The sequence below is a fragment of the Aulonocara stuartgranti genome (genome assembly GCF_965226115.1).
Source record: "Aulonocara stuartgranti genome assembly, chromosome: 10".
NCBI classification, from domain to species: Eukaryota; Metazoa; Chordata; class Actinopteri; order Cichliformes; family Cichlidae; genus Aulonocara; species Aulonocara stuartgranti.
The window spans coordinates 33,204,555-33,229,107 of record NC_138946.1 but is presented as its reverse complement, the minus strand read 5'-3'; the positions used below and the strand labels follow the sequence as shown (position 1 = coordinate 33,229,107).

The window sequence follows — 24,553 nt, the reverse complement described above, 5'->3', positions numbered from 1 at the left end:
TTGTAGCCACAGCTGCCCTGGGGCGCACTGACAGAGGCGAGGCTGCCGGAAAGTAGGCCTGCAGAGCGAGAGCGAAGTGCTCTAATAGGGTGATATGGTACTACAAGGTCATTAAGATAAGATGGGGCCTGATTATTTAAGACCTTGTATGTGAGGAGCAGGATTTTGAATTCAATTCTGGATTTAACAGGAAGCCAAAACAGGAGAAATCTGCTCTCTCTTTCTAGTCCCTGTCAGGACTCTTGCTGCAGCATTTTGGATTAGCTGAAGGCTTTTGAGTGAGTTTTTAGGACTTCCTGATAATAATGAATTACAGTCGTCCAGCCTGGAAGTAATAAATGCATGAACTAGTTTCTCAGCATCACTCTGAGACAGGATATTTCTAACTTTAGAGATGTTGCGCAAATGGAAGAACGCAGTCTTACATATTTGTTTAATATGTGCATTGAAGGACATGTCCTGGTCAAAAATGACTCCAAGGTTCCTCACAGCGTTACTGGAGGCCAAGGTAATGCCATCCAGAGTAAGAATCTGGTTAGATACCATATTTCTAAGCTTTTCAGGGCCGGGTACAATAACCTCAGTTTGATCTGAATTAAGAAGCAGAAAGTTAGCGGCCATCCAGGTCTTTATGTCTTTAAGACATTCCTGCAGTTTAATTAATTGGTGTGTGTTATCTGGCTTCATGGACAGATAGAGCTGGGTGTCATCTGCATAGCAGTGTAAATGTATGCTATGTCTTCTAATGATGCTGCCTAAGGGAAGCATGTATAATGTAAACAGAATTGGTCCTAGCACTGAACCCTGTGGAACTCCATAATTAACCTCAGTGTGTGAAGAGGACTCTCCATTTACATGCACAAACTGGAGTCTATTAGATAGATATGATACAAACCACTGCAGCACAGTACCTGTAATACCTACAGCATGTTCTAATCGCTCTAATAGGATATTATGGTCGACAGTATCCAACGCTGCACTGAGGTCTAGCAGGACAAGCACAGAGATGAGTCCACTGTCAGAGGCCATAAGAAGATCATTTGTAACCTTCACTAAAGCTGTTTCTGTGCTGTGATGAGCTCTGAAACCTGACTGAAACTCTTCAAATAAACCATTCCTCTGCAGATGATCTGTTAGCTGTTTGACAACTACTCTTTCAAGGATGTTTGATATGAAAGGAAGGTTGGAGATTGGCCTATAATTAGCTAAGACTGCTGGGTCTAGAGATGCTTTTTGAGTAAAGGTTTAACTACAGCCAGCTTGAAGGCCTGTGGTACATAGCCGATCATTAGAGATAGGTTGATCATATTTAAGATGGAAGAATTAATTAATGGCAGGACTTCTTTGAGCAGTTTTGTAGGAATGGGGTCTAAAAGACACGTTGATGGTTTGGAGGAAGTAATTATTGAAGTTAACTCAGAAAGATCAATTAGAGAAAAATAGTCTAACTTAACATCAATGGTACTAAGAGTAGCTGTAGATAATATTACATCTGTGGGATGATTATTGGTAATTTTTCCTCTAATGATAAAAATTTTATTTGTGAAGAAGTTCATGAAGTCATTACTAGTTAACGTTAAAGGGATGGTTGGCTCAACAGAGCTCTGACTTTTTGTCAGCCTGGCTACAGTGCTGAAGAGAAACCTGGGGTTGTCCTTATTCTTCAATCAGTGATGAATAGTAAGATGTTCTGGCTTTGTGGAGGGCTTTCTTATAAAGCAGCAAACTATTTCTCCAGGCTAAATGATGATCCTCTAGATTTGTGACACGCCATTTCCTCTCCAGATTACGAGTCATCTGCTTTAGGGTACGTGTTTCAGAATTATACCACGGAGTCAGGTACTTCTGATTTGAGGCCTTAGTTTTCACAGGAGCTACAGTATCCAGAGTCGTACGTAGTGAGGAGGTGAAATTATTAACAAGATAATCGACCTCTGTTGGGGTAGCGTTCAGATAGCTGCTCTGCTCTGTGTTGGTACAGGGCATTGAAGATGATAACAGTGGGTGGATTATATTCTTAAACTTAGTTACAGCGCTTTCAGAAAGACATCTACTTTGATAAAGTCTACTCTCCACTGCTGTGTAATCAATTATTGTAAATGTAAATGTTATCAGGAAATGATCAGACAGGAGAGGGTTTTCAGGAAACACTGTTAAATGTTCAGTTTCTATGCCATATGTTAACACAAGATCTAGAGTGTGATTAAAGTGGTGGGTGGGTTCTTTTACATTTTGACAGAAGCCGATTGAGTCTAATAACAGACTAAATGCCATGTTGAGGCTGTCATTTTTAGCATCTACATGGATGTTAAAATCACCCACAATAATTATTTTATCTGAGCTCAGAACTAAATTAGATATAAAGTCTGAGAAATCAGACAGAAACTCTGTGTAAGGCCCAGGTGGACGATAGATGATAACCAATAAGACTGGTTTCTGAGTTTTACAGCTGGGGTGGATGAGGCTAAGCATCAGGCTTTCAAATGAATTAAAAGTCTGTCTTGGTCTTTCATTAATTAATAGGCTTGTGTGAAAAATTGCTGCCACACCTCCCCCTCGGCCTGTGCTTCGAGGTTTCTGGTAGTTAGAATGACTCGGGGGTGTTGATTCATTTAAACTAACACAATCATCCTGCTGCAACCAGGTTTCTGTAAGGCAGAGTAAATCGATTTGTTGATCAATTATTAAGTCATGTACTAACAGAGACTTGGAGGAGAGAGACCTAATATTTAATAATCCACATTTCACTGTTTTACTCTTTGGTTCAGATGTGGATACTGTATTGTTCTTTCTTTGTAATTGTTTATGTTTAAGTTGTTTGTTGCTGGTTTTTAGTTCGTTTTTTGTCTGTTTGGAAGCTGACACAGTCTCTATGGAGATGGGTTTTTGGGGGGGTAGCAGGAGGAGAGAAGCTGCAGAGAGGCGTGTAAGACTGCAACTCTGCTTCCTGGTCCCAACTCTGGATAGTCATATTTTGGGGGGTTTAATAAATTTGTCCATATTTCTAGAAATGAGAGCTGCTCCATCCAAAGTGGGATGGATGCCGTCTCTCCTAACAAGACCAGGTTTCCTCCAGAAGGTTTGCCAATTATCTATGAAGCCCACATCGTTTCTGGGACACCACTCAGACAGCCAGCAATTTAAGGAGAACATGCGGCTAAACATGTCGCTCCTGGTCTGATTGGGGAGGGGACCAGAGAAAACTACAGAGTCCGACATTGTTTTGGCAAAGTTGCACACCGATTCAATATTGATTTTAGTGACCTCCGATTGGCGTAACCGGGTGTCATTACTGCCGACGTGAATTATGATCAGCGAGCTCGTGCTCCTGCTGGGGGGAGGAGAGAGGAAAAGGTTAGCATCGCCCATATTTGATAACAGCTCCTTAATTAGCAGCAGCATTGAATTTAGTTGAGTCAGAGTCATGTAGACGAGACAGCAGCAGCATCAGTCAGGTGGTGATAAGCAGATTGGCAAAGGGTTAAATTAAAGATGTTTCCTGTATGTTTTACATAATCATAATTTTCCATAAAATGTTTTTTTCTCTGTACAGTTATTTAACTCCAAACGTAAAACTCTCATAACCTTGTTTGTGCCTGTAGGGACTCTGTTGAAAAGCGTCATCCCAGCCATCCGTCCCCGGTCCCCGTCAATCCAATCAGCCTTCTTAGCCACAGCCGACCTCCTGAGCACCACAGGAACCACCTGCCACCTGCTTCTGGAGAGCCTCAGAGGGAGAAGGAGAACAAGGCCAAAGAGAGGGAAAGGGAGCACTCGGATTCATGGAAAGACAACGGCACAGACGACCACAAGCTCAAAGACAGCCAGCACAGTGACAAGGACACGCCTGTCATCCATGACGGCCGAGCGTCGGAGGACAAAATGTCAAACAGAGGATCGGCGTCACCCTATGTCCGGCAGACCAGCTTGGAACGTCCCAACGGTGGCCTGACGAGGGATGTCCTGGAGAAGAAGGCGGAGCTGCCATACGAGCACCAGAAGAAGAGCAGTGAGGTGAAAGTAAAGGAGGAGAGGAAGGAGGAGCAGGATGGAGGCGCAGAGAGGGCCAGTGAGCACCTGCAACAGGCGTCCTCCACCCCTAATCTCCACCCTCCCTCCTCAGTGCCTGTGTCCATGGGCATGCCCGTTGTCCACCCCATCAACAGCATCAGCAGCCTAGAGAGAACTCGAGTCGTGGCGCCCTTTATGGGTATCAGTCCCATCCCAGGAGCTGACAGATTCCCCTACCCTCCCTTCCACTGGGACCCAATGAGAGACCCCTACAGGGGCCTGGACATTCACAGGCGAGACCCTTTGGCCAGGGACCTGCTGCTGAGGAACGATCCTCTGCACCGGTTGGCAGGGCCGCGCCTGTACGAGGCAGAGCGCTCCTACAGGGACCGCGAGCCTCACGACTTTAATCGCGACCACGCCCACCCCCTGGCCCTGGAGCAGAGGAGGGAACAGGAGCGCGCCCAACTGGAGGAGCGCGATCGCCTCAACATGCTCCGAGAGGACTACGAGCACGGGCGCCTCCACCCCGCGGTGCACCATCCCGCCCTCGACGGACACCTCCCCCACCCTGCCCCGGGCCTCATGGCCCCCGGACTCGCTGGCATGCACTACTCCAGGGTGAGTCCCTCAGCCGCAGCGGCAGCAGCCGCCGCCGCCGCCGCCGCAGCCACCGCCCATCAGAATGGTATTCTGAACAAAACGCCACCCACCGCGTCTCTGAGTGCACCGCCCCCACTCATTCCCACACTGGGCGCCCGGCCCGGCTCGCCCAGACGGACTACTCCCCTGGGCACAGATATCAGAGACAGACCGGCTCACAAAGACATCGAGGCGCGGTGAGGCGAGCAGACGCGGTGGCCCTGCAGCCCTGTGCCTCACCAACACTGAACTCACAACCAAGCACTTAGCTTTGGCAAAGCAAGACTGTAACATAGCTGTGAATAATTTATGTGGGCACACAGATGCCCATGCAATGAATCGTTTTTGTATAAAACTACAAAGAGACAATAATCATGGAACAAAAAAAGCTTTTTTTCAGAGATTTTGTTTTCCCGTTTTGCTCCAGCTTTCCGTGTGCATTCTTTCTCTTGTATAGAAAAGTGATGTGGAGTCAGAATGAGCAACTTTGGATTGTACAGGTACTTTAGCACTGAGTGTGTAGATAATGTGTACAGTCGCTGTGCTCGCCCTGTACGGATTCAAATTCATGGTACAAATATGCAAAAGAGTGTTTCGAAAGCTTTACTTTGACAGATGTAAATACAGGAGTATGATTCAGAACGTGCTTTTTGCAATTTCTTTATCGTTTGGTTGACGCAGGTGATTCGCATTGTACCAGATCCCCAGATTCAACTATGCAACAAATGTCTCGGTTCCCTTTCTGAAAGCTGGCCTTCAACACTACTGACTGCGTGCCACTGTGTACCATTCAAGGACTGTATTCTCTCCACAACGCAGACTTGACATTAACTTTGCGTCCGTGCTGACAGATGCAGCTTTAACTGATCCGCACAGGGTTTCAGATTTAACAAAAACAAAATGATTTTTGTCTTATAATAATCTGTGGTGACAATCCCATTGAACTGAATATTAAATTGTGATGTAAAAAGCCAGCAGCACAAATGTGTGGATGGATTTTTTTGTTGTCCTCTTGGTTAACACCAGTCTTGTTCTGGGGAGAATGCAGCGCATTAAACACCATGACGGCACATTAGCCCTAGCGGAGGAGTGTAAAGTACATGTTTCTGTTGGTCAAACAGTGTATTAAAGTGCTTTCCTAAGTTGTTGTACCTACAAAATCAAAATACAAAAAAAGCAAGTCTCAACCATGGACGGTTTGTTTCTAACAAGCAGAGATCTATTTTAGTAGTCCACTGAAGGTTTAGTTGTGCGCTTCAAACTCTGTGATATCATGTCGTGCAGTGTTTTTTAATCCAACATGAAATTGTCCACCCGAGCCATAGTGGTTAGTCGATACGTATCGCAAAAAGATTGTTCAACGAGAAACCTTTTGCTGTTTACCGTGTACAGGGGAAAAAACGAAGTCTTTCTAGATCGTGTACAATGAGAAAAAATGAAGCGACTGAATCTTCAGCATGCTCCTCATTTAAACTTGTGTTATGTAAATTGTGCCATGTTATTAAAAAATGTGTACTAACCCTGTGTTTGGGTGTTTATTTCTCCGCCTTTGCACAGACGCCATATGTGACGTGTCCTGGCCCCACTTCTCACCCACCAGTGTTTTTATAGCGCTACAGGTTGTGTGTGCCATTAATACTTCTTTTTTTAATCCTCTGTCACGTACAGCGTGTCACATCCCTGCTGATGTAGGAGAAAACTTGATGGTTACCCCAGAATTGTGAATCATGAGCAGATGCAAGAGTTATTGGCATTACACTGAGTAACTACAGGTTCGTGCCGCCGCCTCTGACTGAGGCGCGTGGGTGCGTCAGTCACCGCTGCTTTTCCTCTCAGACCTGCACGTATGAAATGATATAGGGCTACAGCATGGGGGTAATTCAGCCTTTGGACCAGCAGAGGGCGCCAAACTATAAGAAGTCTTATGGCGTGGATGAAACTCTTTAGACAAACCATTACTCTGCGTAAGAGCTACCGTTTGACAACTACTGTCAAAGAAACGCAAGGTTGGCCTATAAACCAGCCTGAACCATATCTCAGGACCAACACATTCACACTCACACGTACATCTACTGAAGCCAATTAACATGGATGTCTTTGGACTGTTGAAGGAAGCCAGAGCCCCCATAGAGAACAAGAACAAGAATGAATCTTTCAAGTCATTTGATTAAAAATCGTGAGGTGAAAAGGAGACATGCAGCAGGGGAGTTTAGAGAAATCAAAGAAGCAAAACTTCACATTTAAGAAGCTTCAGAAACAAAAGCAGAAGGCAGCGGCTTGCAAACCTCATATTCACAACAGAACATAAGAAACCACGTCGAATATTTAAAAAGAGACCGTTTTTAGAGACCACTTAAATTTTGAATTTGATGACAGCGTCGTGTCTCAAAAACGTTTGGATGGAGAAAATTAAGCAGCACAAAAGAAACAGCTGGAGGAACATTTAGCAACTAATTAGGTTACCTGGCGTCGCATCAGCAAAAATGGGCAGATTTTCACCAATCTGCTAAAAAGTCTACACATTTTAGAACAATTTCAGAATTATGTTTCCCAACATGAAATTGTGAAGACTTTGAATATCATCTATATCATAGATAGAATAGTAGTATACGTCACATCTTCCATGGCCAGATTTTGTTATCAAGAGTCAGAAAAGCTTTTAATGAGACGCTGTTAGGCCCAAGCTCGTGATTAATGATGTGTGACAGCAGGGGGTCTGATAAATGGGATCCTGTGGTGTGATTTCTTTATCAGACTGATAACAAAGACATAATAAACCTGCTCCGGCGGTGTACAGAGTACGTAGAGGTTTTATGTGATGAAATCCTGACAGTGACTCAACATTAATCTCTTACTTTGCTCGTTAAAGTGAAAAACAGCTGAGAACACTTCTCTCCAACGACCTCCTGCAGTCTGAACTACATTTACATCAATTCACGACAGTGTTTTTGTGCAAACCTGGCTGCTAATAAGCTCACTGTGATTTTTATGGTTTCCAACAGAAGGTGCTCATTAATCCTGCCCGTCTAGACCAGTACGCACAAAACGGTAGATTTCAAAAGTTAAAAAGAAGAAAATGTTTGATCTGGACTCTTTCAGGACCCAGTCTTCAGTTTTCAATCACTAAAGTTCAAACAGGCAATTCTGGTATTTGGAAATGTGGAGCCAATGAAGTTTAACATTTATATATAAACTACACGTTGCTGTGTCAAATATAGTGCCATCCAAAAGTCTTGGACACCTCATTTCTTTATATTTTGCTTCCAAGGAGACAGAGTCTGGTCTTGAAGGTCTCTAAAGGCCTCGTTTTTAGCCTCTGAACACAAAACTGTGAACCAATGTTGTCTCTACATACGACCGGTGTTAGTGTAGTTCCAAAATAAGGAGTTACACTTCAACTCAGTTTTATTTACATAGCACCAAATCACAGCTGCAGGTACAGACTAACAATGCTAGAGAACAAACCCCAACACTGCTCTGCTCCCACCTTCCTCCTTCAAGCGCTGCTCTTTCGCTTTGTTTACTAAAACTGCTCAATTTAAAATGCTGACGTGCTGCCTCACTAAGACTCCCGAAAAACAAATTCCAAATATGAAGCTGGCATCAGCAGAGTTGCTGGTAATGTTTTCTACCAGCATGCAGCTCGACCATCAAAACTCAAAAAGTGGGCCTATTTTATTTAGTAGAGTGTAAAATGTCTTAGTAATTAGGTTACACAATCAAATTCATATGGAAATGAAAACTGCATAAAAATTGAAGACTTTGGCTCACAAGATAGAAACGTGACTTCAACATAGTGAAAATATTATAATATTTGGCATCCAGTAGAGCAGTGGTACTGTAAATGTAAGGCTGGTGTTGTTACAGGAAGGTGTTTCGGGTCCATGGAGTAACGCAGAAGAAAAGTAACGAGTAGGGAGTAATTAGGTAAAGTGACGTCTTGATGCACGCTCAGTCATCCAGGTAAGTAAATCCCCCAAAAGTTGATTCTGTTCATCTGGACGCAGCGTTTTCAGTGGTGCTGGTTTCAGTCCTGTTTATAAGGTTGAAACCTGCAGTCAGCTGAGACTGAAGACGTCACCTGGATGATGGTGAAATGTTTTTCCCACTGAAACATCCAGATGAACAGCATCAACCTTTGGGGTTGAGTAAAGTAACGCATTACAACAAGTAGCAAGTGACGTCTAACACGTAACAATCTGCAAATATTCAAATAGAGTTTAGAAAGGACGCTTCCTTTAACACTGAGTAAATGCTGGAACCTGCACTGAAACAAGCCTCAGGTATGACCTGTATGTCCCCGCCTCTGCACTGATGGCCACAAAACTCTGCTTATGTAATTCACCTTTTCGACACAAGGTGGCATCAGTGCACACTGATGGACTGCAAGGTGAAACAAAGGGAGCAACAAAGGGCTCATCCACAGCAGATAGCACACACTGTGCCTGTCATCTCACGAGCAGAGAACCAGTTTGCCGAGGTCAACTTCCTCTGACCAATGCACAAATGCGATTTGCTTCAACACTGACAATCACGCATGCTGTCAAACCTGAAGAACAGCATTGCGTGCCAGACGCTCCTTGATTGACATTTATATCCTTTGTGAGCTTAAACACATGACAGAAACTAAGCAGGCTGACGGTCCTCGATCGTCAGCCTGCACTTAAGAGTTGTCTGTGTCGTAACTGGAGGCACACCTGTATTTGTACCTGAACCCACAGCAAACAGGAATCTGACGCCTCGGTGCTATATCTCAGTGTTACTGCAAACAAAGCCAGTCTCTGGGAAATAAGATCATATTTCATAAGAATAATAAAGCGATCCGAGAACCACACATTGCCCATCACCTGATCATACAAGCTCCACATCGTCTTAATCTCATGTAGCACCACACACTGGCTCTGGCTAACACGCCACCCTATTCCCCTACAAAAAAGAGGAAGGTTCAGTATTTTCTCCCCGCTGACAACACTTCTAATCACCTCCAAACAAACTTGGCTCGGTCGCTCCTAAAAATATTTTCCTGTTTGTAAAAAAGGAAAGGCATCCCACTCTCAGTGGTAATGTTCCCCTAGATTTTCCACTCCTCTGCTTAGAAAAAAGAAGAGAAAGCCTATAAACACGAGCCTACCAGTGAAGCTGTCTGTTCAGGATTAACTTAATGCTCAGCCTGTTCAAAAAGGAGTTCATTCGTTTGTCACTGTGAGTCGTTTCATGGTAACACAGCTGCTTGGTGGGGTAATATTACAAATCTGGAAAGCCTGAGATGAAAAGAGGAAGAGCTGCTCTCATATATATACATGCTGAACTGGAGCAGAGTGCACACAGCCCTCCACTGAACCCGAGGAAATGACCATAATTCTTCAGACATATGTGATCTTACACACAATCAGTGGAGCCGGTTAGAGCTTCTGTTTATAGTGAGGAGAAGAGGAGGAGTCAGAGGAGGATGCACAGCCTGGTCATAGCAGATAGATTAATAGATTCCCAGCATCATCATGTTGGACATAAGAGGTTTGAATAGCTGAATGACAGTTTGCTGCAATGGTGGAAAAATGCTATATAATATTGTCAGAGTTCCTGCTATAGTAAGACCAGCAGAAATACTCAAGTTGTCTTTCAATGTGTTTTTGGGCTTATGGAGGGTATTTCAGGCTTTCTGTGGGCGGCAATGAAAACAGGAGTGTTTTTACACAGCAGTGACCTTCAAAAGGAAACACACACAGCTGCAGTGTGGCAGAAGAAAACAGAGGAAAAAGTCTTTGTCACAACTGACGCAACCAGATAGCCGCTTTAGCAGCACTCTCAGACACACTGTGTTTTATTACTCCTACCTGCTCTGTATTCTTTCTTCACGCTGACCTAGATATCATATGACCCGCCCTAATCCTGCCGCTCTTTTCGTCTGATTTCAACAAAGACAGGTTCGGATGACCTTCATGGGTTTGATGCGGCGGGGCCTCATTAGCAGTGAGATTCAGATCTGCCAGTGCAGACTGATGAACTTTAATTACTGCAGGAGCTGCTTCAGCTGCACACCAACGGTTCGGCCAGCTCGTGTGGAACATCCCGACTGAATGCAGAGGATGTACAGAGCTGATATTTGGTGTCTGGACTCTGACCTTCTTCGAGCAGAGCAGACACTGAACAGTTCTGGTCATAATAGAGAGAGCTGAACACCATCTGCAGTGTGAAACCTACTATAGGATAAGAAGAAGACAACAAGTGGCCTGCTGGGGGCATGCACCATCCACTGACATCTCATTTTAACAGTGACCTGGAGAGGAAGTGGAGGAAAGAAGGGTCACACCTACTCCTGTACATATAGTACATAACCAAACTCACAGTGTGTACATGTTAAAAAACAGGCGTGTAACTAGCAGAAATAATGACTTTAACTAGCAAACAGAAAAATAATCAGCTAAGATTAATGGTTCATTTTCCCTCCCAGACTTTTTGTCTTCTATTACTGGTAAACTGAACATCAGTGTGGGAAAAGAAACGTAAATGATTTTATAACAGTCTGATATTTACAGACCACATTATGAAAGAGCTCCTAATTACATTTTCCCATTTCTGATCAGAACCATTACATCCAAAATATTATGCAACACATTACAGACACAAAATATTCACATAAGAAAAGATGGAAGCAAGTTTCACAAAGTCAGCCACAAAAGTGGGTCTTTTTCTCACGTAACTAATTTTTTCCAAGTTTAGTTCAGTATGGAGAGTGTATTATTCTTAACCTTGAATAATTCCAGGAGCATCGGATAAACCACAGAGGAGGAGTTAGCCTCAGCAGCTGTTGCTAAAATAGTGATTATCTTCCATGCTAATTATCACAAACTGGTTTAAAGGGCAACTGTCACACGCTTCCTTATTTTCTGTGTATAGATATATATTTTTTATCAGATTGTATATTTGGGCATTTTATATATTTGTTCTGCTCTGTATCTCATTATTGTCACTATACAGATGTACAAAGGCATTCTATTCTATTCTGTTGTTACTGTTATAGTGAAAGCTCAAATTAATCATGGAAACGTTTTAATCCACTGTAAGGCAAAAGCTCAGGTTTCAAAAGGGAAAACAGCTACATGTGAATTTTTAGTTTCTCTCATACTGAGCAGAAAAACAGTGAATATACACGTGTGGCATGTGCAACACTTTGTTTTCAATGTGTAAATTGTGTCTCATTGTGCATTCACAGTGGTGCCGATACAGAAGAGACAGAAACTCAGACTGAAATAAGTTCATAATAATAACTTAATTACTTTTTCCATTCATTAACTTCATATGTAATCCCATTGAGGCAGCATGTAAACTATCCTAAAAGAGACTAATGGGCAGCCATTACAAATTTTACTATGAACCTTTGTGAGTTTCCTGCTATGACATGTCAACAAGACTGCGGTAAAAACCCAGTGAGCAAACAGACGTTAGCCTTAGAGTCAATGTGCAAGCACAGAGTCAACAGAAATTTCCTCAAACAACAGCAAAAGTTTGGCAAAGATCCACGTTATGTTTCTGTTCTGCAGCACCAACACATCTCAAAGCTCCTGTCAGCCCATACACAGACAGTTCAGCCTGCTACACTGTGCCAACAGGTAGCATCTACACGGCCCTGCAAGCTTAACTAACACCAGTAAGACAGCAGATGTTAGCAACCTCGAAATGAGAAAGAGTATCTAAGATGCAGGAATTTTAGAATCAGAAACAGGTGGACACTTTGGAAATAAGACCTCCTGAAGTTCAGTTAATTTAGCAGTGGTCCAAAAACATCTGTTACCTTTACAGCGACAGAAGTGAAAATAATTATCACTTAATGTATCCTGACTAAATTACACTCTATCAATAACTGGGTCAGTGAGTAACACCTGAGGCAATCACCCAACATCCAAACTCACAAGTTTATGAACTGGTAAAACACCTGCAGAATAACCCACAAGATGCACCACTGGCGTCCCAGTGCCAGTTTGATGACTATACTACATTTGTTTTAAGTTAAATCACAACAGCTGCCCCAGCGCACTGTTTATGGTAAACACCGTACAATAACACAGAAAACCACAACAATCAGACGACCCTCTATGAGCAGGCGTTTGGTGACGGTGGGAACGAAAAACCCGCTTTTAACAGGAAGAAACCTTCAGCAGAACTGGGCTCAGCGAGGGGCGGGACAGAAGAGGCCCTGTGAAGGAGAGCCAGAGATGAATAATAACTGATGAGTCAATGCAGAGTGATTCATAAAAATGTTGTTTTCAAAATGAGATGAGGCCTGATTTCAGCTGTGTCAGCTGAAGAATTTTAAATTCAGTTCAACTATGAAGAGAAGCTGAGATGGAAGACGTTTGTCATCACTCTCACTGCAGCATTTTGGACCAACTAAAGGCTTATCAGTGAGTTTTAGGACTTCATGATGATAATGAATTATAATAGTTAAACCTACAAGTAATAAGTAGTTTCTCAGCATCACGCTGAGACAGGGTGTTTCTAATTTTAGAGATATTGCAAATGCAAGAAAGCAGTCCAACATATTTGTCTAACGTGCACAGTGAAGGACATATCCTGGTCAAAACCGACTCCCAGATTCATCAGTGTTACTGGAGTCAAAGGTCGTTCCACCCAGGGGAGGTATCTGGTTAGACTCCATGTTTCTACGATTCTTAGGGCTGAGTACAACGACCTTTGATCTGAACTCAGAAGCAGAAAATTAGAGGTTGTTTATGCAACTAACTGGTGCATCGTTTGGCTTATGATGCAGTGAAAATTTATGCTCTGCACCTGAAGAACACTGCCTTATATTGGTCCTAACACTGAACCCTGTGGATCTCCATTATTAACCTTAGTTTGTGAACAAGCTGCAGTCTATTAGACAGATATAATTCAAACCACTGAGCGCAGTACCTTTAATGCCTACAGCGTGCTCTAATTACTGTATTAAAGCATTATGTTTAACTGCTGTCATAGGGACATAAAGCTGTGTGTCATCTGCATAGCTGAGTGATGCGGCTGAGAGAAAGCATGTATATACTGCGACTTCATGCGTCTTAATTTCTCAGCTGGAACAGCCTGAGGTGGTGTAAGTGTTAGCTGTGCTGGTGCAGAGGGAACTGGGATCGCCCCATCTCCTTAAATCAGTAACCTGACCTTTGCCCTGACTGTGGCCACACAGGAAACATGGAAGCACACGCCAGCATTGATATATATGAACTCACACATGGACAGGCACTGAGAGACTCACACACGTAATATATCACTGACATCACTGTGGTAATAACAAAGATGACCCCAATCATCAGAAGGAGAAAAGAAGGGAAACTGTGGCCCGAGGCTACATTTTATTGTTGGCCTCGATTGTGCCCTCCCGATGACACGGCATTGGAGCTTGATCACCTATAATAGAGTCCGGCCGAGGTTCAGATTAAAAGTACAAATCACATTGTAAACGACTGCGGCGAGCTGTAACCTCCATCTTGCCGTGTGAGGTTTTAACTGCAGTGCTCCCGATTCCAATCTCTCAGCTTCAGCCAAGGGAGATAGGAGATAACGGCACAGGGCTGGGACAAAAGATCAGAGGTACTGGGTGACTGAAGATCTAGTACAGTATTCAGGGAGGATATTAAACCAGGAGTCGTTTCTCTGAGCACGCCGTTTGATCTGGCGCTCTCACTGTTCCTTTGTCCTCCACTGCCATATGCTTCAGTGATGAGGACCAACTCTGAACATGGTTATTTTCCAATGCATTGTGCGGTTAAGGAACTTCGTTTTTGTTCTTGCCACACACAGTGATCTCCCTGCCAGTAAAAATGTCACATGTGCAGATGAGCATCACTTTACCGATCCATGAAGCTCACCAAAATCAGTCCAGAGAGAGCAGAGAGAACAGGATCTTGAGGGAAAAAACATGTTGTTGGACTGAGTGCAATCTCAGCGTGAATCCGCCTCTGCTCCCCTTTCCTCCCTTGAGCACAGAGGGGAAGGTCATTCATCAAAAGTCACATATTAGTCATCCAAATGTGAGCGGCATGCGGTCGAAAATAGTGACCCAAGATGACGCTGAGATGCAGCGTGTGCAGACGTCAACCTTTAAACGGATGACTCCGTATCGACCAAATGGCGAGGCACGGATGCGTGGAGGATGTGGGAGGGGGCAATGGTTGGTGTACCAGCGGTCTCTTCCTCCAAGTCTGACAAATGAGTACATGCCAGCTGGGTGGGCCCCGCGAGAGATCCAGGCTGTCGGTGGGCACAGCAGACAGGGCGGGATGACTGGCTCAGGTTGCGACTCAACTCCCTCTTCACAGAGCATCCTCCGCGGTCTCCAGCCTCGGCGTGCGGGTTGTTCAAGGCGACATATGGCTGAGAGCTGTGGCTGTTTGCATGGTGACAAATTGATGTTGCGCCTCCTTTTCCCATTCCCGTTCCTCTGACATGGCACGGTGACATGCATTTAAAGTTCAGGCTGTCAGCTTTAGGTGTATTTTCACATCCAGTATCCCACATGTGTGACATTAATATTATGACCATTAAAGTATGAGAAGGTGCTGGATTTAGAGCGTGAAGCTAAAAGCTTCTGAAGAGTGCTGCAGCATTGCACGTACGACTTAAAGCTTCCCGTTTTGACATCAGGGAGAATCCAGATTCTGTATCCATCAGAATACTATAGAGACCAAAACGCGAGGGGGGGCACGTCCAAAAAGGGCTGAACTCCTCAGTCATTCATCCGACGTGGCTGTAAAAGCTTACTTTCACATCATAATCTGTGTGCCATTTTTGGATCCAAAGTGCTAAGAGCGCCGAGCCAAAAACTTAATGTACTGCTGTGCCGATGGAGCCGTCTCTTCACATTATGCATATTCCACCATCCTGCCCAGAATTCCCCCTGCAACCCTCTCCCAACCTGAGGGAGGTTTCTAAAAATGGCAGAAAGCTTAGCGTCTGTGACAGGAGACATCACGCGGGAGGATAGCGACTTTGATGAGACCTGTGCTTTTAGAGGCCTCTTTTGTTAGCAGGCAGATAAATCATCCCTCTAGCAGCCAGCTTAGACTGTATACAACCAGATAAGGTTGCCAAGGAAACCCTCCTGGAGAACCAATGAGGGTTTTTTTGGTGTTTTTTTTCTGCTGTACCAGTAAGTAAGTAAGTAAGTAAGTAAAATTTTATTTATATAGCACATTTCTAGATAGAGATCACAAAGTGCTTTACAAGATATAACAGATTAAAAAGACAAAATACAAACAAAGTTAGCAAAAGGCAGTTTTAAAAAGATGTGTTTTTAGCTGTTTTTTAAAAGTAATCAATGAATCAGCGGATCGTAAGTCCTGAGGAAGGGAATTCCACAGTCTGGCGGCCACAGTAGCAAAAGCTCTATCACCCCTAGTTTTCAGTCTCGTATACTGAATGACAAGTAGGCCCTGACTACTCGACCTCAGAGACCTACTAGGGGCATAGGGCTGTAAAAGTTCAATGATATATAGTGGTGCTTGTTGTTGAAGAGCCTTGAAAGTTAAAACCAAAATCTTAAACTGGACTCTAAATTCAACAGGAAGCCAATGTAACTGCATGAGCAACGGTGTTATATGTGAAAATTTAGAAGCTTTCGTCAAAAGTCTTGCTGCAGCATTCTGAACGATCTGCAGACGCTCCAAAGAACCTTTATTTAAACAAGTAAACAGGGAATTGCAATAGTCCAGTCGTGAAGAGATAAAAGCATGAATAACAATCTCCAGTTCGGTATAGGATATAATAGAGCTCAATTTAGAAATATTTCTTAAATGATAAAAGCAAGACCGAACAAGAGATTTAACATGACTATCTAACGTAAGAGCAGGATCAAGGATAATCCCTAAGTTCCTGACAGATGGTTTTACAAACGTTGAAAGAGGACCAAGAGCATTTATTATACTGGGTATATGTCTATCTGGGGCACATAAGAGGACTTCGGTTTTACTTTCATTTCATTTCATTCAGCCTCCTTTATCTGTACAAACAATTAATACCTTAGCCAGGCAGAAGGTGGGGGGAGGGCCGGGGAAGTGGGAGGCAGGCACAAATCCCCAGGTGCTCAGTGCACCACCACTCTCTCCCCTCAGCTATGTGAATGAGGACAAGAGGTAAAAAATGCTACAAATGGATATTGGGCTGGAGGAGACTGATGATGTATGACTCTTTGTACATTAATTCAATGAGAGAACAGCGCTTATTCCATAAATCTCATCTCTACACGTGCACTAGCACACATCACTAATGTCCTTTTAATGAATGTTTGGAATGCGCAGCCATAAAAGTGCCATTACATCCAGTCACGTCCATTTGTAAAGGTGGCTGAGATTGCGCTGGTATCAGTGCAGCTGCACACACCCCGATGTGCACAACTGCTGGGGAGCTATTAGGTTCCACGGGAGACTCGGACTCGCCACAGATCAATGCTCCGTGGCCCTATCTGTTACTGACATCCAATTACAGCGATGGACGTCCACTTAGCAGTGCTGCTAAGTGCTTTAGTCTGGTTATTGACTACTTGCCCACAGCCTGCACGCGGTGTAGCCTTTGGCTAATAATCATCTATTGATCCATCCGCATGTCAAGATCACCAGCATGTTAAGTGTATAAAGAGGCTGAGGACAGTGATTGCAATAGAAAGACGCGACACCAACATGTGTGCCTCAGCTGTTACCCAGGCGTTTCACATCATTCAGCATACTTAATTAGGAAGCAAATTTTGCACAAGTTTGATTAGTGCAGGCTTGCAGTAAACGTAATTACCCACCACATTAACTAAGGGAGGAAATTGGCTGTAATTGAAAAAGCTAAGCAAACACGGAAACAAATGGCAAAGATGCCAGAGACCGAACGGCGCAACCAGGGAGTGACGATGAGTCGATGTAAGCGGCGCACAGAATAGGTGGGCTCAAACCTCTGCGTGTTTATTCTGAGCTCGAACGGCGTGGAGTGGAAATGGCAGGCGCAATCGCAGCCTGCCTGCTTCTTTGACTAATGGCGGTCATTAAGCGGTTAGAAAGTCACCTCACCTGGTGTAAGGGGTGGAACTCAGCGACTGCCTGAAATTAATCACAATCAGCTGGACGGGAGATAAACGTTTTAGTGCTCAGAGAAACAAAAAACGACAACAGCCAAGCGTTTCCTTATTTCATGGACTTTTATTATTCAAAAATAAAGCACAAATGATACACACACAAAAGAAAAGTGGTTTCCACGCATGTGCAAACCTCAAAAGTAGATCTTCATATAGTATTAGCAGGTTGATTTCAAAGCTACTGTTAGTACGGTTAGTAATATTAGTTATTAATGTTGTGAGCACAGAGGGGGACAGTAGCAGGAGCCCCTCTGTGAGCTCTGTACACTTTGCCAGCAGGTGAAGGGTCTAAAGAGAATCCTACAAGGGCCCACAACAAACTCCCCTCAGCAACACATCAGCCAGTTCTCTCTTGCACACACAAACCTGCACACAGAAGAGTGTTTAAGTAGATCTGACAGATGTAATTCTTTGTCTAGACAGGCCCACATCTCACTTTTCTTGGTGTTACATCAAATCTGCAGTCCAGGGGCCAAGACTTTTCTACAGCTGTCACCTCCTCTTAGATACTGCGATTCACACACGAAAACCTGACGCACACGCTCTCTGCACTAACCCCCTCCTAGATATAGATTTGTCAAGCACAGCAGAGCATCACAAACATCCATATAGACAGTGTCGTCTTTACATCTTTCGTTTTGTTGCGATTAGATAGGGTTACTTTGACAAAATATTTATACGTACAGCCAGAGCCATTTAGCTGTTTTGTCTCTTTTCTTAAAAAGCACATCAATTACTGAGGTTTAAAATGAAGTTTAAAAAAAAAAGAAGAACAAAATCATGTTTTTGGAATAAAAAAATAGGTTTAAGACAGTCGTAAAGGTTTTGCAAGCCGTGGGAAAAATCGTATGAGGTAAGTGGGAGTGGGACAACAGAAGGTACAAAACAGGCTGCGTATAGATTATTGTTCTTCTGATGTCGTGGCACTGGCGGCCATGCAGGGCGATGTTACTGCACCAGTGGCAGACGCGCTACAACGCAACTCAACTGGGAAAACAAGGCACGATAGAAGTCATCAATACTGAGCTGTGAGGAAGTGAACGGAGGAGAAGTTGTAAGGCTAAAACGAGGAGTACAATAAGGCGTCAGAGTGAAAAGAAACGCTTTTCCTGCTAAATTACTGCCTTTATTTTTCTTAGAAAATAGAAGATGAGATTTTTGGAAGAATGGGAATTAAATAACCGACGTCACTGTGGCAACTTAAACCGACCGACTGCACCAACGTTCACAGGATCTGAGAGCAAGATAAACTTGGACTGGTTATAACGTAGACACACAGAATATTCACCATTTGTTTCTCTGTGTGGGAACTGTCTTCATCCTGCTTTACATCATTAAAAAACATCTTAATTAAGCCACAAAAGGTTTCACATTAACCACACAGAGAAGGTTAATTAAGATACAGGCTCCTTGTAATGCACCTCAGATACAGAGGACTGCATACGTGGCAGCTCTGAGGGGGGTGAGCTACTACCAATGAATTCAAACTTGGTGTTTAACCCGTTCGGGACGCCTACACGTCCTTTGGGTGGTTAAAGGCCTGCGGACAGTCAAACATAATCAGCGCCGAGTGCTCGGTGAACCTTGTTGTCCAGCGGCCTCCGTTATTTCTCTACACCTCTTCAAAGTTTTCTGGAGAAGAGTTGGGGGATGGACACTGCTCCTTTTCAAGCTCACTCAAGAAGCAATAATACACCCAATCACAAGATCTGCTCGGCTGAACCTCCCCCTCGCCGCCAGCCAATCCTGTCCACCCTCAAATCCCCGGCCAACCCCACAGTGGACAATTCAAACAACAGAAGAAGCGTTGGAAAGAAAACGGCTGACCCACATAAGCAGTCGGTGCACTCGGTGCAGGGATTAAACCAGATCTGTGACTTTCCTCCTAACGAGCCTCTCTGAGGAGTGAAGACTGGATCAAACAGTTATTTAGTATTTTAAAGAAAGCAAATGAAAGAGAAACTTATACTGCCTCACAGACACACGCTCACGCACACACAGCTGTAATTTTATACATGCATGCATACAGCTGTACAGCAGGCCACTCAGGGGCCTGGATCTGTTTTAAACATACAGTACGACTCTACAGCAGGGGCCATGTATGTTTAAAAAACAGACAGGAAACAGAAACTAAACAAAAAAACATGCATATATACAATAGATATTTACTTTGCCGGTCTGCTTTATACCCACGCTAACTTTACGTCCAGGAGACAAAATTCATAAAAGTTTTTTTGTATGTTTTTGCATTTGATAAAAACTTCATTTACTCTGTTGTGCACAACTCAAATTCTCTTCTCAGCACCACAGCAGAGCCGGGTCTCCATAAGCAGAGAATATTCCCATATGTAAATAATAAAGAGCTAAAAATCAGGCGAGTGCATCCATCCCAGCTTTTGTCCCGCTTCCTTCCGTTCCATCCTCTCTTTGCACAGTCCTTTCCCGTGAAGACGATCCGCTAGACGATTGAACCGTCCCTCGTCTGGGCAGGAACCATGACAGGGATGCCCCCCATGCGACTCAGGTTGTAGCCGGCCATCTTGCCGGCCGAGGGCGGCAGCACCGGAGCCTGGCTCGGAGGCCTGTCGTACTCCTCTGATGAGGGAATCTTGTCGTACTGAGGCTTCAGGGCATACTCGTGCAGGTTGGAAGGCGACATGGAGCCCAGTGAGGAGCGCTGGCTGGCCACAGTGAAGCTTCGAGCAGTTGAAGCGCGACTCTTGGGAGGGGGCACATCCTCTCTGAGGGGGGGAAACAGACAGCAGCACGTTTAGACAACAAACCTGGAAACTCGTCATCGTGGACTTGGTGTCAAATACACTGAGAATGATTTTGTGATGCCCTGCAAATCAAGAGAAAGTCCACAGGTAGGAACAGCGAGGAACATAACGAATCGACTGCGAGTCATTTAAAAATGAAACATGACTTGACTCGATAATAAGGGCAAATAATTGAAGTCAGCTGGTCAGGCATCGTCTCCGCAGCTCAGTCACGCCGACTGCGAAAGCCTGGAGAGACTGAGCCGAGCATCCAAACACAGCCATGCCCTCGACTCCCTCTGCCACCACATTAACAGCTAATAAGCAGCAATAATCCAGTTAAATGCTCAATCAAACTGAGCCTGAGGGGCCGGCGCTTGTTTAGTCCGTACTTTCATGCTGTGGCGTTTCAGCAAATGTGTGTCTGCGTGCGCGAGACAGGACTGTTGGTCTAATCCTTTGTGTCCTACAGCGCGAGCGGTGTCACATTGTGGTGTAAGACCAATTCAGTCCACGGCAGAGCGATGGTGCAGAGCCCACAGGCCGGACGAAGAGTCGGACGTCGAGGGGAGTTAGAGTAGGTGGCTGTGGCGGAGGGGGGGGCTGAGGGGGAGGGCAGCCGGCAGCAACACGAAGCAGGACGCACAGAACGAACAAAGCTTTCAAACTGATTACCACAGCTGTTTATTTGAGGAGGGGTAAAAAAAAATAAAAACGCTGAGAGATAAAAACCATTTCCACGGTTGTTGTGTGTGTGTGTGTGCGTGTGTGTGTGTGTGTGTGTGTGTGTGTGGATGACTACCAATCGTGCTACACGCTGAGCCGACACCAATAATCACAGGTTACCTATGGCATTTTTGGCGCCCCCTGTAATCCAACATTACGTAACCTTGACACGCTCCACCTCTCACACCAAACACTAGACAAAATATTAATCCATCAGATTGGAGCTGTGTGCATCTGAGGGCCAAATCTCATCGAGTACCTTATCTCGTTGCAGATTTCCTTCTCGTACTTTTTCCTGTTACGGGCACGGCAGAAGCAGAACAGGATAATGGCGATGATGAGGAGGATCAACAGGACAGCGATTATGGATCCCGCGACGATGCCGGCAGTATTCGGGACTGGACGACACAAAGAAGGGAGAGGGTTAAGGTGCTGGGTGTAGCAGAGTACTCGTGAGTCATAACAAGCATGTCATCCTAATCAGGCACATAAAACACATGAAACACACGAAACGTGCTGAACTGAACAAAATATCTTTGTTGGCATCCATGTGATGGAAACTGTGTTTGCTGACAGCACATCTGGGTTTCCAGTGAAATGTAAACAAAACCTTAGCGTGGTGTTTGACGATCAGAAGAACGAGTACTTCATACACACTCTCATTAACACACACACACACGCACACACACAGACACACACTGTGGCTCAGTGAGATTTAACAAAAGCTGCGATGGAGAAATCTAATAACATCATAAATGAAGGCTCCACGTTCCTGCACGGCAGCAACACGTCGCTCTAATATTCCGTCTTTCAAAGGCAGAATTCATCAGACTTTGCACTTGACTGATGGTTGACCTGCTGACCTGGCAATCCGTTTCCTGTTATAATAACCTTGGAGGCTTTTCATGCACTCACCTTTACTTTGTATGTTGAGGAAAACTTTTCATAATCTAGTGACACACGCTACAGCAACAGCAGTTTTCCCACAAACACTTTTTACACTAACATTTAAAAAGAACAAACCAATAAAAACAAGACAACAAACAAAGCCCGACTCAACTGCAAAACAGGACAGAGTCAGTAGAATAAGTAACAGTTGTCCTGTAAGCAAGAAGATTATTTGATCAGTAATAAAATCAGCAACTTTTACTGAATATCAACAAAGCAAATAAGCACAGAAATTAAGGTGCAAAGTGTTTATATATAGGATTTACATCACTGACGTCCTCCCCCGTGTTTTAAAGATTTACAGACTATTCTACAACTTGATAAGAGGAAGAATGACATCGATCTATAATTATGTTATAAATACATTTTAATGCCATGGTGACCTGTTTTTGTCTTGAACAAATAGCACGTCGTCATATTCACCATCCTAAAGATTCCAACAAGATGGTCGGTGTTGATTTTTCCTCCTTTTTTAACAGTTTATACTGTTAACATAGGTCAGGGTGGGGAACTCGGCGTCCTGCAGGTTTTAGATCTCACCCTGAGTCAGCACACCTGAATCAACTGTTTTCATTACCAGGCCTCTGGAGACCTTCGAGACATGTTGAGTAGGTTGTATAGCCGTTTAAATCAGCTGTGTTGGATCAAGGACACGTCTAAAACCTGCAGGACACCGGCCCTCGAGTTCCCCACCCCTGATGTAGGTATAAACGCTGTCCTAAAAGCGAGAGCAGCTCACGGGGTATAACCTTGGGAAAACCTTTTAAACTTCTGCTCCGACTATTCCAAACCTGATCATTAAACACCAGAATACAGGGAGCTCTACATGTGAAATGGACTGAATAGACACTAATTAAGACGGTTGGGTACTCACTAGCTGTCACGCTGAGATCGAGCACGCACTGCTCGGCGCCAACGCGATTGGTAGCGGTGCAGCGATACGTGCCAGATGCACTGGCAGATGCATTCTTCACGTTGACTGTGCCTGACACAGGATCTAAACAAACAGTGAAAAATGACAGAGTTAAACACAAACAGTTATGTGCAGGACCTTTAAACGGTTTGACCTTGTAAAAAGCTGCATTACCCAGCACTGAGGAGGCGGGCAGCACTTTGCTGCCAGTAGTCTTCTCCCAGCTGTATTTCATGGGTTTGCTTCCTGCATCAGATGTGCACCTCAGCACAACGTCTTTGCCTTCATGTGTGGAGCCCTCAGTGTAACACCTGGGCTTGGACGGCTTCTCTGTGGAGAGCAAAGAGGCAGAGGAAGCCAACCCAGTGATTTTCCAATCTTACAGTGTGCGTCTGTGTATTGTGTAGCTCTAAAGTTGAGTTTCCTCCCTCACTCAAAGCAGCGCCCATCTGACAAATTAGAGCAGTAATCAGAGTAATTGATACATCTGTAGTTATTAAGAGCTGTCACTCAGGATAATCGTGTGGAAGAAAGGCGCTGCGTCAGTGGACACGCAAGCACACGTGTGCTGTCGTTCAGTCGGGGTGTTGGTAAGAGATGAGACTGATTCGAAAACAAGCCCAGACACGCGGTGAGTGAGAGGAGGGAGAGAAAGTGACGGGTAATGTTTGGACAGAGGAAATCTAAGGCCACAGACTGTGCTCTGTGTTCACTGTCAGGACGCCGACTTCACGGTGCTGTAATGGCGTCTGGAGCGGGGCTCTACAGATCTGAACCAGGTGCCAGGCGGGAAGGGAGGAGCTTAGCAGGCATAACCATAAGGATTAACAGTACACTGACAGCACTGAGTGCCCCTCCCGATCTAATAAACAGACAGGGCGAGGTTAGAGGGGGTAAAACAGAAAGCAGGAGAGCACACATGAAGCAGGTGCTAATGGACAGATGGTAGAGTGATGGACGCCAAGGCTGCGTGGCTCCCAAGTCTCTGGCCTGCACTTTGCTGCAGACACACATTCGCTCGCTCACACACACACACACACACACACACACACACACACACACACACACACACACACACACACACACACACACACAGTAAATGTCAGTGAGTTATGACATTTTTAAAAGCGTCTTTTAAAGGTGAAAGTCAAGTCGACACATCTGAGCGTTGAAACGCACAGCTCCTCTTTTTTTAGGGCTTCTGTCCTTTGAGCCGATTTCATTCTCCTGAATGATGAGGTCAAAAGGAGGCTGGAAGAGCACAGAGACAACGCGATACAGGCGGCCCTACTGCGTTAAATGAACAGATTTATTATGTGCACAAGGTGTGTGGAAAAGAGAAAAACAGATCTTGGTATGCATTACAGACAGGAGATGCACCGCTTCACAAATAACTTTGCTAAATGTGGAACGGTAAAGTGAAATATAAGCGACTCGCGGGCCAGGCAG

General features: G+C 44.5%; 2 protein-coding genes across 3 annotated transcripts in view; one reads left to right on the top strand and one right to left on the bottom strand.

The window, feature by feature from the left end:
- Positions 1-6,172, top strand: part of auts2a (activator of transcription and developmental regulator AUTS2 a) — a 351,431-nt gene extending 345,259 nt beyond the window's left edge. For both annotated transcript variants that reach the window (XM_082549595.1, XM_082549594.1), the window contains exon 19: positions 3,603-6,172. In XM_082549595.1, the coding sequence (XP_082405721.1) occupies positions 3,603-4,854 (1,252 nt within the window). In that variant the 3' untranslated portion in view covers positions 4,855-6,172. The remainder of the gene's footprint in view (positions 1-3,602) is intronic.
- An 11,630-nt stretch (positions 6,173-17,802) lies between these two features.
- cxadr (CXADR Ig-like cell adhesion molecule) overlaps positions 17,803-24,553 on the bottom strand; it is a 38,227-nt gene continuing 31,476 nt past the window's right edge. Inside the window, exons 4-7 of the mRNA XM_082549605.1 lie at positions 23,279-23,434; positions 23,066-23,188; positions 21,503-21,641; positions 17,803-20,499 (exon numbers count right to left, since the gene is read on the bottom strand). Of these exons, the coding sequence (XP_082405731.1) occupies positions 20,217-20,499; positions 21,503-21,641; positions 23,066-23,188; positions 23,279-23,434 (701 nt within the window). The 3' untranslated portion in view covers positions 17,803-20,216. The remainder of the gene's footprint in view (positions 20,500-21,502; positions 21,642-23,065; positions 23,189-23,278; positions 23,435-24,553) is intronic.